Consider the following 23,774-nt stretch of genomic DNA (forward strand, 5'->3'; position numbering starts at 1 on the left):
AATCCAGATCACTGTTCTTTTTTACTGCAAGGAAATGTTTCTCTCTCTGTTGCTCAGAGATGTGTGATTTCAATAAATAAAAGGCATCAAATGCATTGCATCTTGTCAGTTAGGAAGTTTAAAGTCACTGCTTGTCTATAGTAGTGTGCAGGGTAACATGTCATTGTTCCGACCTCCCGTTAGTCTGACCGATTACTAACACTTTCCCACACCCTTAACCGGTGACGTAAGTCGCTAACCCTAACCTCGGTCTTAACCGGCCATGTAAGTCGCTAACCCTAACCTCAGTCTTAACCGGTGACGTAAGTCACTAACCCTAACCTCAATCTTAACCGGCCATATAGGTTGGACTAGCGGAATGTCGGATTTATGGGCAGGGGGATGTGAGAGAGAATGACGGACAGACAGACAGACCGACAGACAGACAAACGTGAGACTGTGCAGTGGTGATCCTTCCCAAGGTCCCCCTCCTCCTCCTTGTTCCGCAGCTCTCATGAATCATCAAAACCTCCATCTGTCTGCATCTGAGTCACGCCGTCTGAACACAAGGACGGGCGCTTCATTTTGGGTTTAACTTGTTGGGACACGCTCCAAGCACCGGACCCACCATCTACAGCTCGCAGCCGCTTTCATTTTTTTGGTTTAATTCCATTTAATTCATTCCCCTATGTTCACTCAATCATGAACGAGGCCTTCAGGCTGAGCTCAGAGAAAATGATTTCCCTACTGGACTGAAAGTAACAGGAAAAACAGTGCCTGAGGGCGACATTGACACAAGAAAACAAGTTATAGATGAGAAACAAAACAAATCACAAGTTTCAGCAGGACTAACAAATAAACTGAAGGGAATGAGCCCAACAAAACCACAACCAGATGTCTGGGGAAGTGAGACACAAATGAATGGTTTATTGTCAGTGTTAAGCTAAATTTTTACTCACACAACGCTGTCGCTTACTGACTGATCTTCAAGCTAACAATGCATGAATGTACAGACACACACACACACACACACACATACATACATACGTACACATATAATATATGTATATTATATTTAGAAGTAGGTCCTAGCATCACCTTCAAAGCACTTCAAAGTGTGCTATATTCAATGTAGCATTATGTAACATATACTGTAACATTAACAAATGACAATGATGGAATGGAAATGTTTCCACATACGGTAAACTATTTCCATCATCAAGGAGCATATGGACTTCTCAGTGAGCCCCATTATGTCAGAGGCAGCCCACGTAACGTCACGGAATTGTCTATTGGCTAAAAGGAACCTCAGAATGCCTGAACCCTTATGAAGGTCATTGGGGCCAGACAAACCGGTAGCATAGAAAACCAGCAGTACAAAAACCCCTGGTTGGATAGAAAACAGGCAGTATTAACAGGTCCCATTAGGATAGAACATCTGCAGTAGTAGAGGTTCTGGTCTCCTGGTGCTGTAGCTCTGGTCCATAGGGTTAGAAGGACTAACGCTATGGACCAGAGCTAAGGTCATGGTAGCTCTGGTCCATAGGGTTAGAAGGACTAACACTGTGGACCAGAGCTAAGGTCATGGTAGCTCTGGTCCATAGGGTTAGATGGACTAACGCTGTGGACCAGAGCTAAGGTCATGGTAGCTCTGGTCCATAGGGTTAGATGGACTAACACTGTGGACCAGAGCTAAGGTCATGGTAGCTCTGGTCCATAGGGTTAGATGGACTAACGCTGTGGACCAGAGCTAAGGTCATGGTAGCTCTGGTCCATAGGGTTAGACGGACTAACACTATGGACCAGAGCTAAGGTCATGGTAGCTCTGATCCATAGGGTTAGATGGACTAACGCTGTGGACCAGAGCTAAGGTCATCGTAGCTCTGATCCATAGGGTTAGACAGACTAACACTGTGGACCAGAGCTAAGGTCATGGTAGCTCTGGTCCATAGGGTGAGAAGGACTAACGCTATGGACCAGAGCTAAGGTCATCGTAGTGGTCCAAGTGAAAACCAGCAGTACTAGACGTCCTGGTAGGATAAATCATAGAACAGTGGTTCCCCACACTCGGCCCACAGATAAATATTGTGAAAAATTGTCGATCTACAATATTTCTAATAATATTTGACAAGTTGGCCAATGTTTGACCAGTTTTGATAATTACACTAGTTTGTTGATTATGTTTTATGTAGTAATGGTCTTTTTTCTTTCTTTCTTTCTTTTTAAGTATAAAGAAAGTAGTGTATAAAGTCTTTCAATCGTTAAACTGTTATCTGGAGAGCCCCCCCTGGGGGTCCAGTCCACTGGGACATAAAACCTGATGCAAACTGGAGTTCCTGACAGACATTAAACCATCACTGTATTATGAGGTCCACTCACTGCTGCAGAAGACACAACCCTATGGTGGGTAGAAACACTGTGCCTATGTACTCATTTGTGTAAACAGCATGCAGTGCACTGCGTTTAGAACCACGCATCTTTCCTTCCTCTCATTTATCTCCACAGCTCTCTGTCACCTCGCTTCCTGTCCCCCGTGTTTGCATCAGTAACTGTCTGTCACTTCCTCTTCCTGGGCCCACAGACAGTGACACGTTCGCAGATAGGATGAGGTCTACAGTGTTAAAGTGTGTGGTTAAAGTGTGCAGTGTGGTAAACATATTGTCGGGTGGAAAAAAACCTTCTATATGAACTGAACAAAGAGGCCCCACAGCCGCATTTTAGTAACTAAAATCCACTGTAGCTGCATGTTTTCCTTATAAACATCAGTGTCATCCACAGAGTAATGTGCAAGAGTGTGAGAGACGCATAAATTGTATTTGTGTGTTTCGCTTCAGTAATATAATAAAAAGCCTTTCTCCCTGTTTTATGGCCTCATCCTTTCTTTAGGTCTGGAATAAATCTTTCCCAGCCGCTTATCGTCAGACTCTGCTCTCAGTTTCGCAAGAGCAGAAGTCGATAGCACTTGAAAGTGCCGTTCACCTTTACGAGGAATGCCTAATGGAAGTTGTGCCCCATAAACTGAAAAGCGAGACCCAATGAAATGCCCCGTGACCTGATGTTCCTGAAAGCCCATTTTGCGTAGACATGGGAGATACCCCATAAGGGGGGAAACCATGCAAAACAAATTTAACATCAAGCGAGAATAGTCACTGGGGGAAAGACTGATTTAAAAAGTTTGATACAAACTGATGTATGACTTAACCCTGCAATGATGATTTAATTAAGCAAGGACATTTATTAAAGTTTGAATGTGTTTTGAGACAATGTACTATAAAGACATTAACAGGGGGGTATGATATATGCTGTATGGCTAAAGCTGTGAATAGATAGTATGTATTGTATTGCTGGTATGGTCCTTTATGGATGAATGACATTTTGTGGAGCTCTCAAGACAGCTCTTCATTTTGTCTAAGTGAGGAACACCAACCTTTTGCACAATGAGCAGCTGAGACAAAGAACCATCTAAATCCATAATCTATCCCGCCCTCCCCCCTTATCTATAATTTATATACATTATGGACAATTACTATGGACTTAGATGGTTCTTCGTCTCAACTGCTCAATCTCTTAATTGTCTTGCATGTCTTCCTTAAAAGCAGTCCTAATCTATAACATTTTTTTGTGACTTTTGCCTCTTTTTCCTCCCAATTTAGTCGTTATGCCAATGAATCCTCCCCACACATGCTGCGATGCCACTGTGCGACCTAAGCTTGTAGATCTGCAACTTTCAACTGGAATCGACCTAAGCTTGTAGATCTGCAACTTTCAGCTGGAATCGACCTAAGCTTGTAGATCTGCAACTTTCAGCTGGAATCGACCTAAGCTTGTAGATCTGCAACTTTCAACTGGAATCGACCTAAGCTTGTAGATCTGCAACTTTCAGCTGGAATCGACCTAAGCTTGTAGATCTGCAACTTTCAGCTGGAATCAACCTAAGCTTGTAGATCTGCAACTTTCAGCTGGAATCGACCTAAGCTTGTAGATCTGCAACTTTCAGCTGGAATCCAATTGTTTGATCAGCTGTTGCACACTCTGACATGCGTCAGAATACTCGGAACAGAAACTGTTACTAACATGTCAACGGCTCTCGACCACAGGAGAACCAGCCTACAGCCATGTTCTGTACATGTTGTCATGTTCTGTGCATGTTGTCATGCAAAGCAAACAGTGGTGCCACAAAGTCTCACTTCAACATCTAGATGTCAGAGTTCAGGCTTTAACCTGAAATACATCAACATGTCAACCCCTCTAATTCAACCCAGGCCTCTTCACAAGTGAAGGGCTTAGGACTTTGAACCACTTTCATCTTTCTAAGATGAACATCATAGTGAACCTTTTCAGCTTTGGTATTTTCAAAAATAGCAAAGCTATAGCAAAAATATAAAACAGAGTTTAAGTGATTAAAGGGATTGAGGGAAACATTGTAACGGTACATTCAAAATCAGACCCGTCTGAAGTGAGTGGTGCTGTACTGTACTCCTCCCTGGCCTCTACGTACTGTGTGTGTGTGTGTGTGTGTGTGTGTGTGTGTGTGTGTGTGTGTGTGTGTGTGTGTGTGTGTGTGTGTTCGTGTGTGTATGTGTGGGTGTGTGTGTGTGTGTGTGTGTGTGTGTGTGAGTAGGCTTTACCTAGCAGGTTATGAAGAAATTATTCCACAATGTAAACATACAGTCCTCCGTTACAATTGGTCCATCCATGCTGTCAGAGGCGACAGCCAGAAGGCAACTGGCTTAACAATGTGCACGCTACGGCATGTTTGGAATAACAAGAAGAAACAATCTTTTGATGCTACCCCCCAAGTGCGAGCACACACACACACACACACACACACACACACACACACACACACACACACACACACACACACACACACACACACACACACACACACACACACACACACACACACACACACACACACACACACACACACACACACACACACACACACACACAAGCCTGTGGGTTTAGCGAGGCAGAACAAATAGCCAGCAGGTGTAGCATGTGGAGTGTGCTTTGTTACAGTACCATGAGCTTGTTGATTTCACAAGACCCACAGTGATGCCTGGCCTGCCTGCTTCATGAGATGCTACGTGGCTGTGTGTGTGTGTGTGTGTGTGTCCATGCACTCTCATGCACATTGCACACCTCTCAAGGCAACGATTGCTGTGGGTAGTATTTTTGTATAAACACTGTGTGAGTGTATGCGTGTGTTTGTGCACACACAAGTGTGCATGTGAACACAAAGTAGTGTGTAGTATGATACAGTCAAGTACAGCTTCCCTTGAAGTTACCTCTCCATGGAGCTGTAATCTAATCTCCGTCAGTGCAGTTTATTGGGAGGGATAATTTAATTGTATTTCTTTTATATATCCATAATATATTCTGATTAAACATTAATTAAGCATTAATTATCGATATATTCATATTCAGTACATAATAACCTATAATAGCCTACAATGTAGGGCGTAGGCCTATTCATTCTCAGTAGTAATCATGGGTGATGGTTTAGATGCCTACGCTATTATTAATCATCATATCACTGGCCGACCGTACAGTATATCATGCATGCATCATTACGTGGAATAAGCTTGGTGAAGACCTCACTTAGAACGCAAATGCTCAGCAGAAGCCTTAATTAATCCAACTCTATCGATGAAAACAAGTTTAAAAGCCAGGTGCTGGGCACTGGGCAGAGACAAATACTGAGAAAAGTTAAGACCGCACACTGGATCCATGAGCCAAAGGTTTTTCATTAAATGAAAAACCATTCGCGCATTACCTTTGGCGCGTGGATCCCGTGTGCGGTCGTAACTTTTTCCTACAGTCTATCGATGCCCATCCTCTCTGAAGACAAACGAGAGCTCCTCAGCCTTTCAGAGGTGTGTGTCAGGTTCAAATGGACAGGCGGTGTTTTGTGTAAACGGCGGAGCTGTGTGGATTTGACCTGGCTTGTACGACAGCCGGTGGGCGCCTTGTGGCTTGACAAGTGCATCGCCCCCCTCCCCCCGCCCCCCTCTCCCGTGCTGAGCTAGCACCCAGCATGCATGGACACGCACACACACACACACACACACACACACACACACACACACACACACACACACACACACACACACACACTTACTTTTACTTTCATAGCAACGGTGCTAAGTCAGGGTAATGGACACAGAAAGCAAGCAACAGCAAAAGCAAAGAGTGAGAAAGAAATCGAAGAAATCGAACTACAAAAGAGACATGTGATGTCATAGCACCACCATGATGCTGATTTGGACATTTTGGGGTGGAGGTTCTTCCTTGGCCTACTTGGAGTGTGCGTGCAAAATGTCACGCTGATCGGGCCAACGGTGTCCAAAGATTGCTGTGCACGTACGCACGTACATACGCACGCACTCACGCGGGGGTGAAAACATAATATCTGGCCGTTGGTCGCACGGACTGGTGGAGTTAAAGAAAGAGATTAAGAAAGAGAGAATGTGACAATCAGAGAGAAAGAAAGTGAAAGAGGCAGATAGAAAGACTGAAAGAAACAGTGAGTGAGTTAACGAGCGCAGGAAAGAAACTGATACAGACATTATTATGTAAATTCTGTAAAGTAAATCATTCACACTGCAAATATAAGCATATATAACATTGTTGTCTCATTCTGATTCATTTAGATCGCACTACAGCGATTAATACCATACCAATCAATGACCTATCAACAATAACTGAGTTATCAATCAATCACTATAGGTCTAAAATGCACACACTCACAGAACAGACGGAGGAAATGGACCACAATTACCGATATTTTCCTTTAATCTCTTAATGTAATGTACTGGGAGTTTTCTGGTACCTCAAATAAAAACAAAGTTGATAAGGCTGTTGGCTAACGCTGATTTCCCTAAAGACTATTATGATACAATACTGGGAGGGACTCACATTTTCCGGAGTAACAAGTCTACTCGTGCACACTTCAAAATTCTGCCCTTATGGGATTTTGAGTTAAATTAACACTTTTTCAGTGCAGGAACTCAAGGCAATGATTCCCCAAAACAATAATACACACTACTCTGCAAAACACCCATCGTAATTGGAAGAATGTGATTGTGCAACGAACGACTGCTGATGTGTGGGTGATGCGTATATGAGCCTGAACACACGTGCACACAAAACTAGATTTATTTTTACTTTAATTTAAATGTAGTTAACTGAAATAAAAATAAAATTGAGGATTTACAAAAAGAAGATAACTAGGTTCAAGATCCAAGGTTGTTCTTTATTGTTACGTAAAGTTAACACAATCCCCACCGCGATTAATTAAAGAATGATTACTATATGCCAGGTAAGGTTGGGCGATATGCCAATTTTTTTCAATCGCCAATCGTCTGACAAATAATCGGCGATTGACGATGTATTCGCGAGAAAATAATGTGTGGTGTTTACAGCAGCAGCACACACAGGGTGACACACACACACACACACGCGGTCCGGCCCCGCCCACGGCGACGTGCAGTGAAGCGTGGTGACGCGGCGCCGGTGAAACAGGAAAAACAAACATGGAGGTGATGGAAGTACTAGTTGCAAAGAAAAATACAAAGTCGGCTGTCTGGGAATACTTTGGTTTTAAACCGGACGAAAATGGAAACCCCAAGGACAAAACGATGCCTCTTTGCCGTCTTTGCAAACGTATTGTTCCCTCCAAAGATGCCAACACAACCAACTTGCACGAGCACTTATCCATTAACCATCCCGTGGCGTATGCCAGACTTTCAGCTAAAGATAGCGCCTCCTCCCGCGCCTCATCAGCCGCGGGTGCAACAGCAAGAGCACCACAGCAGCCTGACATCGGCGGAGCCTTTGCAAAGTGTGTAAAGTATAAGAGGGATAGCTCGAGATGGTTAACATGCACAATGGCGGTGACAAAATATATCTGCAAGGGCATGCTGTCTTTCCGTACTGTAGAAACGAAGCCATTCAAGGAGTTACTCTACACCTTTGACAAACAGTACGAGCCTCCTGCAAGGCAATACTTTTCCAAGACAGCCATTCCAGACTTGTATAACAAAATGAGGGGCGAAATAAAGAACGAGATGGGTGCAGCTGACTTTATCGCGCTAACAACCGACATGTGGTCCGCTACAAACATGGTCCCCTATATGGGTGTCACAGCCCATTACATCACGGGAAATTGGGTACTGCAGGCTAAATGTCTTGAAGTTACATACGTCCCCGATGACCACACAGCTGATGAACTGAAAGATCAACTTCAAGAATGCATTGAAGCGTGGGGCATCGCAGAGGAAAAGCTGGCCTGTGTCACTACAGACAATGGCTCTAACATTGTCAGTGCCATGCGCAAACTGAAGTGGCCGTGGCTTAACTGTTTTGGTCACAATCTAAACGTGGCCGTGAATAACAGCATAAAGAAGGAACAGAAAGGGACAGACCATGCCTTTGCTATGTGCAGAGCCATCAACGGGGCATTTGCTCATAGTTGGTACAGGCGACGGGAGCTGCGTAAAGCCCAAGAAGAACTCAAGCTGCCAGAGCATTCCATGATAGCAGTAAGTAAAGCTAAAGCAAGACTATATTATAAAACAATAAACAAACATATAAATGCACATGTGTAGCTCTTTTATAACATTATGTGCGTTAGCCTATTATTTATTGGGCCAACTGTGTTATCAAATTAATATTCGCTCAATTAACACATTTGTATATTGTATGTGTTTGTTTGTTTAAAGGAATGTCCAACTCGCTGGGGGACAAAACAAAAAATGGTGGCCAGGGTCATCGAACAAGCCGATGCCATTAAAAGGGTATTTGCTGCTGACAAGGGGAGGCGTCCTCTACCACCGTTGACCTGGCAAGACATGGATGTGCTTAAGGCAGTGAATGAAGGCTTGAAACCAGTGGCAGATTTCACAGACATTATGTCTGCGGAAAAGTATGTGACTGTATCCTGTCTGATCCCAATGCTCATCCATCTCCGTGACACAGCTCTTGAAATAAAAATTGATGATTTAACGATGACAAAGAACATCAAACTGGAGGTTATGGCACAGATGGACAAAAAATATGACAACGACGACACAATGCTACTGCTGCGCACCGCAACCTTCCTCGACCCGCGGTACAAGGGAGACCATTTAACACACGCCCAATCAAATGTCATCAAAACAAAGCTCGAGACTGAGATGGTGGAGTTCTGGTCCGCTAAAAACACGCCTGTTGCACCAGCGGTGCGTATTCGAGTTGAAGAGGAGGATGACTACGAGGGAGGGCAGCGCCAGCCAGCGGCCCCTCAGCAGCCAGAGAAGAAAGCCAAAACACTGGGTGGCCTGTTGGGGAGATCAAGGAATCCAGTGAGCCGTTCACCACAGGAGAGAGCAGTGTCCGAAATGGACATCTACGTCCGTGAAGAGGTCATTATGGGTGACGAAGACCCACTGCACTGGTGGAAGACAAGTGAAACGCGCCTTCCTCTACTGGCCAACATGGCACGCAAATACCTCTGTATTCCTGCCACTAGCACACCGTCAGAAAGAGTCTTTAGTACAGCTGGCAATGTTGTAACCCATCTGCGCACGTTGCTCAAGCCAGACAAGGTCAATATGCTTGTTTTCCTAGCCAAGAATCTTTAAACAAGTTATTTTGCATTAAGCCAGATTGCCTTAGTGAACGGTTTTGACCTGCAATTTATTATTTGTATATTTGCACTATTGTGTTCGATTCAATTTAAGTTTGCACAACTACTTTATACTTCCACTAGCCTCTCTATATAAAATAGGCTAAACGGTGGTTATTTTTGCACAGAACGGCTAGGCCTACTGTTTAGCACTTATTTGTTTGTGAAATAAAATGTGAATGTTTACATTTAAAGGGTCTCAAACCGAGTCCGAAAACTATTAAATTAATAGTTTGTACTTTGTAGAACTGTAACAAGCACAAAAAACTATTCAATACAGTATTAAAATGTCTGCTTTGTTTGTTAATGTTTACAGATTTGCTCAGGATTTATTGAAACGTTGAAAACGTGTTTACAGTACTTACAGTGTTTGCATAATCATTCAGGCTACAGGAATGTTTTAGCCAATAGCCACAGGTGTGAAACAGTTGTCGCACCGTCATTGTTCTGATTGTGAGGGAGGTATTACCGTATTTTATGAGTCTACTTTACTCTGTGAGTGAGTCTGTGGACCAAATAATAAATTGCCTCAACTGATCATCTGACCTGTCTGTCCTAGATTCTAACTAAGCCATGAAAATATTCTGCATTCTTTTCCATTCTGCAGCAAGGGGCGATATAATGCTGTGATTCATTCCACTTTACTGACTGTTTCATTGCCTACTCATATGTCCGATTGTCCGTCATGAGTGACTATACTCGTCGCCATAATATAAATATGAAATGGGAATATTTATGGTCAAATTGCTGATTGATTTTGAACATGCATTAACGATAGCCCCGAGAAGATAACATAAGACAACATGCATTTATTCATTTCAAGTTTATTCATTACAGTCGAGCCGAGTGCCCTCTCTGTTAATTCCCTGTCCTTGGAATTAACGTAGGCTAAGGCTAAGACTGTCTACTGAATTCGTGAAAAACATTGTATGGGTAATTGGGTATTATGAGTCACTGTAAGTAACCGTGTCGGCCCCAATTCATGATGATTACGGATCCCCATGTCCCATTCATGCAGGTAAGTTAGCCCCATATGTGCCCTCTCCCTCCGCTCATTCTGGAGCTCCAGAATGAGCGGAGGGAGAGGGCACATATGGGGCTAGCAGCCAGCAGGTAAGTCTGCCCTACAGGAACAGTGGTTGTTTTTTAATGGTTAGTCACCCGCGGTCACAGTCTTAAAAAAAAATATTTTCTCTATAACGGCTTGGTAGGGCTATAGCTGGGAAAGCCTCCACTTCATTCAGTAGAACATTAGACGTAACGAGCTGTCACTCATTCATTCATGCAGCGGCAGCCCCGCGTTGCACACACAAGGAAGGAAGGAATCTTCACTGCCTGCAGCAGGGCAGCTATAGTTTGCTGGCCGAGATTGAGTCGCATTTTGAGCTCTATACGCTACCGTTAAAGAGTTGGATTTTTGCTAAGGCTGAGTACAATTTCGGAGGGGGGAAAATCGTCCCGAAAAATCGCCTAATAAAAATATTCGCCGATTGGATTCGTATATTCGCGATTGACGATGTATTCGTATCGTCACCCAACCCTAATGCCAGGATATAATTTTCGCCCCATTCAACCCTTATTTTGAAGATCCAAAACGAGTGTCAGCTCGTTGTGTCAGCTTAATGGTGTGTGTTGACTCTCGACCGGTCATCCTGCGACCGCCAGGCTCCGTGCAATAAGCGTTGTTTTGACCAGAAATGCCGCCTGAGGGGGATTTGGAGTCTAAAGCAACTGAAAGTGCGTGTGTGTGCACCCGCAACCAAGATGAAGCAACACAGTTTGTCAAAGTGTGAGGAGAAGAACACAGAGTGACAGAGGTATGTCTGTGTAAGTTTAGAGGTATCCTGCAGTGAACATCCATAAGGATTCCATGTTCTGCCTGACACTCGCCTCGAGACACGTCTGTAGCGGTAAAGAGAGGTTGAAACAGTCTGTGCTGGAAAGTAGAGCACTTTTGTTTGTGATGTTAAATCTGTATGGGAAATGGGAGTTCTCCCCCACGACTGTATGACCGCACGGTGCACATCTTCTGATGAAGGAAAACTGGTATCTACTGGGCTACTGAAATAATACATAGGGTAGGGGGACAGCTGGAGAAACTGGCCCAGGACTGGGATGTCTGGAGAGCCCTTGGCCTAGTATGCACAAAGTTGGAGAGGTCTTTGCAACTTGCAGACACTGTGAGAATAGTATAGCTTAGATGGAGATAGTGGTGAACTCTAGAAGCCAGCTGTTGGGAGTGGGATTCAATCCAGTGAGGGTGTGTGTGTGCGGTTTCCACAAGGCGGGGCATCAACCTACAGTATACTGTCCTGGCAGCGTTCCCTGGCCTGGCTGTTTCCAACCTATAGCCCGATCTGTTTCTAACTTACAGTACTGCACTCGTGTCTCTCTCAGCAGTAGAGTTCCTCTTCAAAGCACAGTTTTCCCTTTGGATGTCAGTCTTTGATGTAAAAAGATACTGAGGGTGATTTGAGAAATGAACAGGGAATGCAGACTATGTTTCAATGTAGACATTTAGCAGACACTCTTATCCAAAGCAACTTATGTGTGTGAGGTCGGAGTAAGCAGAGAAAGCATGAGCCCTTGTTAACAAACACACGGGTAAATCGCCATAAAGGGCCGGATGAAAACCGTGAGGTTCCAATTTGATCCTGGGCTCCCCAAGAGAAGTGTCCTTCAGCAAGACTCTGAACCCCTAAGGCCTAAAAAAAAAAAACTTTGGTTTCCGATTGGCTGTCATTTTTGGGCTGAGTAGGTAGGGAATTTATTTTATTTTATTTTATTTTTTTATTTTTCGTGGGAAGGATGGGTAGCAAGGAATTTATTTTATTTTATTTTATTTTTTATTTATTTTATTTTTGTCGTGGGAAGGATGGGTAGCAAGGATTTTTTTTCTTTTTTTTCCTACAGCAATGATGGATAGGCTTCTTTTTTAATAACTTCAATATTTGCCTGAAATACCATCTTTTAAATAATGAATGGTTCAAGTACACATAACACTGTATGCCTACAGCCAAAACATTTGAAAACTTTGAATAGAATGTCCACAGACTCCACCACACACTGGTTGAATACTTTAGAGTTTTAATTCAACTCCAAACCAAAGTAAAGTGCTGCATCACTCACATACCAAAAAAAAAAAAAAGATCTTCAAGTAATAAAGCTGAAACATGAACTTGTGTTTTGAAGCAGAGAGCTACTGGCTATCCCTGGATCAAACAAATCAACTTAAACCAACCAATGGCACGAGGAGTTGGAAAACCAAGAATACTGACTGGTGAATGAATTATACCAGGATTTGAAAATAATAAAACATTTTACCCCAGGGTATGAGATGAGCTCAATTCAGAATGAGGAGCTTTAACAATTAAGTCCATTCTAAATACTGATATACAGTATGCAGCTTAAAAGTGAATAGTGTTAGAACGGTGGTTGGTCAAACAGATTAGAACGGTGGTTGTTGAACTTGCTACCGCTGTCTGGCCTCTGGTTTGCGAACCAAATTAATTGCTTAGTGTTCAGCATCAAAGTATATAACTTAAATTAACTTGCCATATGCTTAAATGTTCTATACGCCCATCGATTAATCCGTAATAGCTCGTTTTGGAAGCGTCGGGGCTTAACGAGACACTGCTGTCTCGTTGAACCCAGCTGGGTGAATAACCTAAATCAACGTCACCACGGTAAATGCTCCATATAACTATGAAAGCGCTAAATGTTAATGTTCACTGCATACACGTAATATAGTTGACCAAGCAATGTTACAGTCCACTGTAGGCTACAGCTATATGGTTTCCAAATCGTAGCGCTGTAGACTACAGCAATTTAATTTCCGCATCGCAGCGCAGTGCGCCTCATGTGTGCCCAAAAGAACAGATCTGCAAGCTGTCGACACGCAATCGAGCGGCATGTTGATAGTTTGTATGTCTGTTATTTTGGTTAGGCAACGCACATTACGCGTGGTATGTGGGTTTGAGAGGCAATGATTAATGTAGGCCTACAGTAGCCTAGTAGATTATAGCCAAGTTGACAGTTGTCATAATATTGTATAGCTCTGTTCTGGACTGTTGCACAACGTTAGCCAACGGTGAATGATGAAAAAGTTGCACTTTGTTAACGAGGACAGTATTGGACATGCTGCGTCACTTCAGAGGATCGCTGCTACTTTGATTCAAAGATGTTTACTCACCCCTGGAAATCGCTGGAAACCATTAGAATGTTGGAAATGGAACGTGAGTTACAACCTCAAGTAGCCTACCATGCACCTCGCCATGACGCATTCCAAAACATTTGCGCACGTGATATTTTAGACGAAAGAAAACTTTATTTTGACTTCGCGCGTCCCGATGGTCTCATCAAAGAGAATTTTAATGATCAAAGACCTTTTTGGTCTGGACTCGGTCGTATTCTGAGCTTTTTTTTTTTTTCTTTTTTTTTTTCACCAAATGCCAATAAAATAATATGAGTCGCGCATATTTAATAGGGTCGGTCGGCAACCGGAAACCAAAGTTTTTTTTTGTTAGGCCTAATTGCTCCCGATGTGCAGGTTGGTGCCTTGGTTTCCTCTGCCATCAGTGTATGAATGTGTCAGTGTGTGTGAATGGGTTAATTAATGTAATGCACAATCTATGTTAAGTGCTTTGGATAATCATAAAAGCTCTATATAAATGCACCATTTACTATATACAAACCATCAACATAACCAAAAACATGTGATCAAGCGAACAACATATCTGCATGTTAGCTGTGTTGTCATGGAGTATTTTATTCCAACTCCATCAGAACAAACTGGCCCATTTCCAAAGGTAGTTTCAGCCCATTTTAAATGGCTTCCATAAACCGTTTATAACCCATTCAACAGGTGACAGTATTGTGTAAACTCCCCTTCCAATTACGGCTTCTATAGATACTCTTTTTGCACATCCTGGGCTCGCCGCCTTCTTCCGTTCAATAATTGCAGGGGTAGCAGAGTATAATAAAAAAAGTTGTATCAGCAGAAACATCTTCATGTACAGTATGAATACATACCACCACCTGTGTTTACTCTGAGTGTACAGATGTTGACCAAATGAACCCTCTTAGCCTCCGCCTCATCTGCCGTCTTTCCATTTGTGTATGTTATAAGCAATTGCACTCATAAATATAGCGTTGTGCTTTAGGGGGCCCAGTTCAGTCAAGAGTACAGTGGAAACAGATGACAATTGGGCAGAGAGGAGCCGGGTAAACATGAGGCGAGCTGATACTACATAAGGAAAAGTGGCATAAGATGGGCGTACGGGTGTACGTAGCCTACTAGTTCTTTCTAGTGTCTTTTAAAGGGGAAGTCGGCCTTGTTACTCTGCTAATACCGACATTTACAGTATGTAACAGCATGTACACATGCACGATTGCACGCACATATATTATTTGTGCGCGTGCAATCGTGTTTGCTTTCTTATTTCTTTATTTTATAATTATACATTCCAGTACTATTCTTCTTATGATCGTGTTGTATATTGCATTAATTGCTGGTGTTTCACGGACACGGTCTTACAGGACTTTCCACACTTGTATGACAGTGACAAACATTTGAATTTCTTGAAGCCGCTCTGACCTACTTATTTACTTAACTTTGTTTTTTTCTGAGTGGGGAACAGACCTTTTCCACCTTGACATCTAATTTCACAACGCCAGACACAGCGAGATTGAGGAATGCCTTTACCCAAACCGGAAGCCAGTGATTTACGTGGAAATGATGCCACCGCCTCCAGCTGCAGTTTATAGACGCACAGGACAGGACTGAGATGGTTTTGCTGAAGGTGTTGTCAAACCCAATTCAAGCCACACACATTGACTGGTGCTTTCAGTGGAAGTGGGTGTTCCCAGGGGACAGCCATGGCAATTGGAGGTTGCAGAGCTCTGAGGACAGACTTTCCAAGCAGTGGCTGTGTGACTGTGAGCATGGTCAGAGTTTGGCAGCGTACCGCTTCTCTGATAAAAGGCTTCCAGTGATTAGACATGTTCACATAGCCACATGGGTTGACTGAGACTAGAATTAAGCAACATTACACAAGAGGGTGTGCACAGACCAAAACCCAACATCAGAAAAGAACCGAGGAAAATAGAAGAGAACCGAACCGAACATGATTGAAAAATAAAAAGCAAACGGAAACAAAGAGCAGGTCGTCCAATGATCCATGGGTCGGCGGTTCGAATCCCGGCTCCTCCTGTCTACATGTCAAAGTGTCCTTGGGCAAGACACTGAACCCCAAATTGCTCCCGATGTGCTGGTTCGTACCTTGCATGGCTTCCGCCGCAATCGGTGTATGAATGTGTGTGTGAAAACTGTGAATGGGTGAATGTAATGCACAATCTATGTAAAGCGCCTTGGATAAAGGCGCTATATAAATGCACCATTTACCATTTGTGGTGTCTTCAGACCCGGTTTGTGATACACAGTTATTAGAGAACACACCCTGTGCTTATTTGATGGCCTGTGTATGTGTCCTGCACCATGCTTTTAGTTTCATGTGGACTATACTGTATGGTTAACGATGCGCCTGTGAAGCACACAAGACAAGCCTCGACAGGACAAGCAGGCATACACCTACACTGTAAGAACATGTTAATGTAATGGACCATACCGCCATTTTTGACATTTCAAATATCTTCTTCCATTATTGACATGTCGGCCTATTCATGATCGCTATTGAAGTCTTAAAAATGTTATAGTAATAATAATCACAACCACATGCCATTCTGTTCTCACTCAGATTTTGTCATTTAGGTCTATTGTAATAATCCAGGCATAATCAATCGAGTGTGAATTATATGAATGGATATGCAATGCATGGGACTAGGAGGGGTTTCACCTTTGGCACAATGGACCAGAATAGAGTTTTGTGTGATTTCAAGGCGTTTACGCCGTTGAACCGTATACTGGGGCTCTATACTCTGTACACTGGGGATTTTACTGTGAAGCTGGTACAAGCTTAAGAATCAGGCACTGACTAAGTATGATGATGACTTACAGTAATTTAAAAAGGGCATGACAGAAATGTGGGGCATTAACATGTAATATCGCTGCTATAATTGAAGTAATTTCACTGAATTACTCTGACGACATCTCTCTGTTGAGGCCTGCATGATCATTATTATCTATGATGATGCTGCACTTATTATGACATATATTTGAAATGGCACAGCAAATTGGTTCTGTGCTGCTGTGGTTTCACATCCAATCTGGGTGTGTCCAGGAGCATTAACCCATTCTGACCTGAGATCAGATTAAAAAAATGTCTATTACATCCTGACAGTTTCATTATTAACCCATTCTGACCTGAGATCAGATTCTAAAAGTGTCTTCGATTTTTCAAAAATAGCAGACCTACAAGCTCGTATCGCGCCACTCGGTGGCGCGATATGAGCTTGTAGATCTGCTATTTTTCAATAGCTAAAGCATAACATGATGCCAACACCAAAATGGGTGCCCGGTCAGAATGGGTTTTGTATAGACTACTAGAGGTCAGCAGTGTGGTGCTGGAAGTAGAAATCCCATTCATTTTCTGCATAGAGAATTTAAACAGCTATCATGTCGTAACAATCCAATGTAGACTTACCATGAACGACGTGCTTGTAAAATGATACATACTCCTGTAGTAGCCACATATCTGTATATGCAATCAATCCAGTTTTTCATCTTTCATTCGCAATGTCAAGGAGAAATACTACACTACCCACAATCCATAAGTGTAACAGCAACGTCTTGATTGTATTGATTGATTCAATACTTTATCGACAGTTTGCAAAATGTACAGTAGTATGCAACAGTAGTATGCTTCCTTGAGGAACGGCAAAGCTCACCAGGAGGGAAGGGGAAAGTGTTCCGCTCACATCCACCACCTGTTCTCTCCCCTCCAGATAGGATTTCATCCAGTTCATGGATGCACTATCAGTGATGCAAATAGCCTGCATCCTGCATCCTCAGACTCACTGAATTCAGAGAGGACACAATCGTGTCAACCTCCGGGGGTCCTGGGATGCAATACTATACTCAGAACTGTAGGCTACTCTAACGTCGTTGAAGTAAAAAAATGTCCCTGGGCTGGGACCCATCTAAAAGACAACCCCTGGGTCCGGGAACCCATTACATCGAAAACCAATTTACCTGCCTTCAACTTATCAATCAGTATAGAGTGATTTAAGTCTCCAATGGCTTTTGTAGTATGAGTCCAGTATGAGTCATGACCATGCCATTAAAATGTTATTGGGCCTGTGAATGTCACCTGAGTTTCTGGTACACTACATGCCACAGTCCAGAGACACCATCACACATTGTTGTCGAAATGACTACAAGTCAACGAATATAATAACACTATTAACAATATGAACACTTACACAAAAGAAGCAAGCTAAACAACTGTTTGGTTGAAAGCATTGGAACGGTATGCGCAATGGTTTATGGTCTGACTGTGAGTAGTTCACTCTTAAATATATGTACACGCTACAATCTTGTACTTTCACCTTTCTTTGTTTTACCGTATTCAAATGTCACATCGCTGGCTGGTTTGATTCCAGGCTTAAAAGTCCTCTTTAGGATTTTCTGAAGTGTATATAGAGTAAATTAACAGGAAATTCTCTGACAGAGCACTATTCTAAAAGTGGGCAGGAACTGTAATTTAAGGAATTACATGATTCAACAGTCGTTTCTCAGACCTTCAAACTGACAGAGAAGTAGTCGAGTCAAGTCATTGTGGATCAACTGTGTCCTTCTGCGAAGCACGCGTGTGCGACACACACACACACACACACACACACACACACACACACACACACACACACACACACACACACACACACACACACACACACACACACACACACACACACACACACACACACACACACACACACACACACACACACACACACACCTCTAATTGTGCCCTTCTAAATTTTGGCCTGCATGATGCCTCTTGGGTGTGTCCTGACTGAGCTAGGCTATTTCATAGTGCGTTTATGGTTCGATTTAATAGGCGACCGACATTCAAACCATTCATTCAATGTCATTTAACTTCGGTGTTAAATACACTGATCACAAGTTCATTTTGGAAAACAACCATACCTGTCTGAATATCTGTAGGCCTATAAGTGATACTATTACTTGTTTTGAATATCAGTCATTTAACTACACTTAAACCACTGAAATTGTAATAATATTTATTTAACTTAATAAAGGATTCATTCAAAATGTTATTGTAACAACGATGCATAGATGTGCAGCAGCATGTAATACTATTTGCGTCCCTTAACTCAGAACTGACCACTAGAACCCCCCCCCCCCACACACACACACACACACACACACACACACACACACTTTCTAAATGTCCCTTCATAAACGAATCTCTCTCAGCCCTCCTCCAGTCCAGTGAAGTCTCCCTGAGGGAGGATTAAGCCAACCTTAAGTCCACCACAGACAGACTCAAGAGAGAAGTATTAAACCCATTGGTCTGATATGCCCTGTGTTATAATTTGTCGTACAACGGTGCTGTGTGAAATAAAAATATTATTATCGATTTATTTTTAAATACTGATCTACAAGCTCAGAATGAAATGCATTGCGGTGCATTGTGTGAGATTGTAGATCTGCTACTTCAGTATCAGGCTACTTTGTATCTCAAAGTTAAGTTCTAAATTATGTGTCATTATTTTAAGATAGTTACCAAGTCATAATTTTGAGATTGAAGGTTTCTCATTATTAAAACTTAGACGCAGGCTGAGCGATAACAATATTACAATATTTACTACAATATTTGAAGAACAGTTAGGACATCAACTATATGGTCCTGGAAATTACATCACTTAAAAATACAGCCTTGAAAACCAGGAAATGATCTTAGGCTACGTATGTCAATATTCAGCCCTATACATACAAGATGTACATCATGTACGTTTCTTACTTTCTTTATTCTTTCAATCACATTTAACAGAAAGGGACTATAGTACAGTAACATCGTAAAATGCAACCAAATGGACGCTTACGGCCGGGTCCAATTGTCGCTCAGACTCAGTTAAAGTAAACACTCGGGATTTGACAGAAGAGAAGAGAAGAGGGGACAAAGTTTGGGCTGAAAGGGCAGGGAGAGGAATGCGATGGGGGGTTCCTGCTGAAAACGGAGGGGGGCTTTCAAAACATTCCACTGTTCACAGTGAGCTTATTCATACGGGGCCACTTCATTGTGTGTGTGTGTGTGTGTGTGTGTGTGTGTGTGTGTGTGTGTGTGTGTGTGTGTGTGTGTGTGTGTGTGTGTGTGTGTGTGTGTGTGTGTGTGTGTGTGTGTGTGTGTGTGTGTGTGTTAAGTGTCTTCTTACCTGGCCTGGTGATGCTCTGGAAGTACAGGACGAGGATGAAGAGCGAGCCGAGGCACATCGCCAGGAACACGCGTCCTCCCCGGGGCATCCTCATCCTGACGGCCCGCCGGACCGACCGATCTCCCCCCGGCCGGCCTCCTGCCTCCTCCCGCTACCCGGGGCTCCTCCGCTCCGGCGCCGTCCGCTGCTGCAGGCTCATGCAGCGGAGAGACAGCGGTCCTCCTAGTCACCTCCTCCCGGGCGCCGGATGCTCGGCAGCCACGTTCAGCTCCGGGGAAACGACAGCGACAATACGGGCGGAGGATGATGAAGAGAATATTGATCGAACATGGGTCGATTTCTCAAATCTTGGCCGTCTCGAAACGAGCAGTCGCTCCGTTCTCCGCGGATCGAAGCGTGCCGTGACTGAAGCAGCAGGACCCCCGCTCTCTCTCTATCGCTCTCTCTCAAGAAAGACCCCAGCTGCAGTCTTTTGTTGGTTGATTTGAGGACTTTTAATTCTGCATATGTGGAAGATAAAAACAGAATAGAAGACGACAAATCCTTTCCCCCAGCGGAATAAAGTTCAACGTGTCCCTTCGTTCCTTTTTCAGGTCTCCAGTCACTGAGCAGCTTGTTGTAGTTTTGTCAGAGCGTTATAAACTTCTGCTGCTTCCCCCTGACAACATGGACGGAACGGACGGGGGCATGACGTCACGCCCAGGGGCGGATTCTAGGGGCTTCAGACAGACTCTTTTCATGCGCTATTTCATATACTGCAGTGCTAAACATTACAGCAATCACATATACAAATGTCAATTATGTGACGTGATTTGAGGATTCTAATCTCAGGTCTCTCAGAGTCTCAGGTGCCGCTGTGCCGGGTGACCTATAAAGCTATGCACAAACGCACCCATAGAACCCCCCCCCCCCCCTTGAAATTCTTCTCCGTCCAGATGGCAGTATTGTGAAGTGCTGATTGACGGATGATCAGTATGATTTGACAGTTTGCTGTTAGTGCACTGCACTACTAGACATGTGATGATGGCTCTGTAGTAGTAGGCGGCTTTTCACCTTGGGGAATTTCCATATCATTTATATTTGATTGTGGAAAGTTGTTCCCACCAAATATGTATTCAATTGTATAGGCAAAGGCTGAATGACTTTATAATAAAACATGCTAATTTAATTATACGATTCTGTTGATGATATTTCTATTCTAGACATTTTTCTTAAAGTGTTTTCTTTGAGCACTTAATAAAACAACATGCTAATTAAATTGTAGGATTCTGCTGTTGATATATAGACATTTAAAACAAAAATATTCACCATGTTTTGGCCGATAATAACTCTTGAACTACAGGTTGAACAATCAGAATGTGGATTCCTTGGATTATTCTAAACATTAAAAAGTGAAAATAATCTATCTACAATGTTTTGTGAGCTTGTAACATGCCAACAATTACAGGAAGACTCCTTCCGTCACATGGCTGGCGATTCAAGCAAAGTGAAAATTCAGTCCTAGTCAGAAAGATTTACTGTTTTTGTGCAAGGCGGTGAGTTTGTTTCATTTGTTTATTTCTGTAACTATACAAACCAGAGAATCTCATGTATACAATTAAACTCCTTGGTCACTGTCATCAGAACATATACTGTTATTAAGCCTGCATTCAGACTGGAACATGCATGTATACAACACAAGTACACAACACTGCAACGCATGCAAGCTTTTGTTACCTTTATGTATCTATTTTTCTCCACTTTGCATGATTTGATTCATAGCAAGGCTAGGCTATATGTTGTAGGAGGAATTATACAGACAGCTAAACCTCTTTATGAGTCACGGAAAACAAATCATGTATGTTCTGGTGAAAGTCTGATCGAGCAAAAGCTCAAAGTAAAGTGAAGCACTGCATGGAAGTGTGCAGAGAACTTTTCTGTTGGTTTGGACTCTTTGATTCGGCTTGCACCGTAAACATTTAGCCGAGTTATCCTGCAAGACGGGAACCCCTTTTGGTGTTTTTACCCTTCAGGACGGGAACCCCTTGTGGGCTTCTTATTGCCATCTACAGTAGCAACAACATTTTTTTTCTCCAGAAAACTTCAGGTCAGGATTTAGGATTTATAATTGGCCTCAGTCCTAAATAGGTTAAAGCTACTTTACGATAACAATCCTGTGAGGCGAGATAACTTTACTCAACTTGTTTCAGGTATTCCTTACTGTGGTTGTAATTCAGTCTAGCCTGACACTCATTTTGTATCACTCACAGAACATTATTCTTTTTAATGGGCGTGGCTGGGGCCAGGCTAAGTTCAGTCAGGACAACTCATGAATGAATAGAATATATTTTTATTGAATATAAAATGAGCAATATATTTATTATGGTTTGGCGATGAATTGGATCTGCTTTTTATGTACACTGATAAAGTGCATGAGTCCCAACCGGGACTCAGAATCCCCCGACAGCAGATCCATGGGTTTGCACAATAGTTGGTTTGTGCCTAAGTATTAACATTATAAAGATCGCTTTTGTCATTTTGACTGCCAGGGACTTCCCATTCACTTCCCAGAGGCTTCTGTAGAACTCTGAGAGTCCGAATTAAAAAAATAGAACAGAATTTAATAAACTAGATTTGACTGAAACAAGTGAGAAAGTGATACATGTGATTGAGGGTGCACAATTATAAAATTATGACGATCTCCCGATTATTTGCAGGGTCATATCTGCCGATACCGATTCTGACCGATTTCGATATCAGAGGACCACAATGTAAACAAGCCTAGGCCCTAGGGGCTTGGCCCAAAGCCTGTTAATAAAGTATTCAATCAATCAATCAACCAACTATTTTGTCCAAGTGTCTGTTTTATATCTTCCCTTCTTCTCTGGAGTCCTGCCTCAAAGCAGACCAGAGGTAGAAAACTGTCGTACCCTGATGTCATCTCTAAAAAAAAGTTTACTTTTTCTTAAGATTTTACAGATTTGTTTTTTGTTCTAATCTAGACTAAAGGTCCTAGAAACTTTTGCGAAGTTCCTCTGCTGCCTTCAAACATAGAAATACACAAAACAAAAGTGACAGAGACAAGCAAACTCTCTGCTCTGTGAGTACAAAGCCATTGATGGTCACATTATTATTGCGTCATCATCAATATCTGTGAAATATTATTTTTAGACCGATCCGATACCGATATGGCATTTTTATGGACGATTTTGATATGGTTTAGAGACATTCGCGGAAAAGACAGGAAGCAGAGCTGGAGGTAGCAGAGAGTATAGAGTAAAATGTTGAGGTTCTCTCTGGGAGTAACAAGGATGGATAGGATCAGAGAGATGGACTGCGCATGTCAGATGTTTTGGAGATAAAGCCAGAGAGGCCAGACTGAGATGGTTTGGTTCACGTACAGAGGAGGGATAGTGAGTATATCGGTAGAAGGATGTTGAGGTTGGAACTGCCAGGCAGGATGCCTAGAGGAAGACCAAAGAGAAGATTTATGGATATAGTGAAAGAGGACATGAAGTTAGTTGGTGTGAGAGAAGAGGAGGCAGAGGAGAGGGTGAGATGGAGGCAGATGATTCGCTGCAGGCGACCCCTGAAGGGAAAAGCCGAAAGGAAAAGAAGATAGCCGATTTCGATATGCTATACTGATTATATCGTGCATCACTACACCTGATTCAAGCAGTCTTCAAAGCAGTCAAGTCGCACAAAAAAATAATAATACTTTTGTAAACTTCAAAATAAAACCCACTTTGATGTCTGACTTTTAAACCACAATTAATAATATGTCTTA

General features: G+C 42.7%; 1 protein-coding gene across 3 annotated transcripts in view; it reads right to left on the minus strand.

The window, feature by feature from the left end:
* LOC310862454 (carbohydrate sulfotransferase 11-like) overlaps positions 1-20,832 on the minus strand; it is a 48,398-nt gene extending 27,566 nt beyond the window's left edge. For all 3 annotated transcript variants that reach the window (XR_014569572.1, XM_083770379.1, XM_083770378.1), the window contains exon 1: positions 20,009-20,832. Coding sequence is in view for 2 of the 3 variants with exons in the window: in XM_083770379.1 (XP_083626505.1) it covers positions 20,009-20,102 (94 nt within the window). In the remaining variant the exon portion in view is untranslated. The remainder of the gene's footprint in view (positions 1-20,008) is intronic.
* Between the last annotated feature and the right edge of the window lie 2,942 nt (positions 20,833-23,774).

This window comes from Protomyctophum parallelum, assembly GCF_964188405.1.
Source record: "Protomyctophum parallelum genome assembly, chromosome: 7".
Taxonomy (NCBI): domain Eukaryota; kingdom Metazoa; phylum Chordata; class Actinopteri; order Myctophiformes; family Myctophidae; genus Protomyctophum; species Protomyctophum parallelum.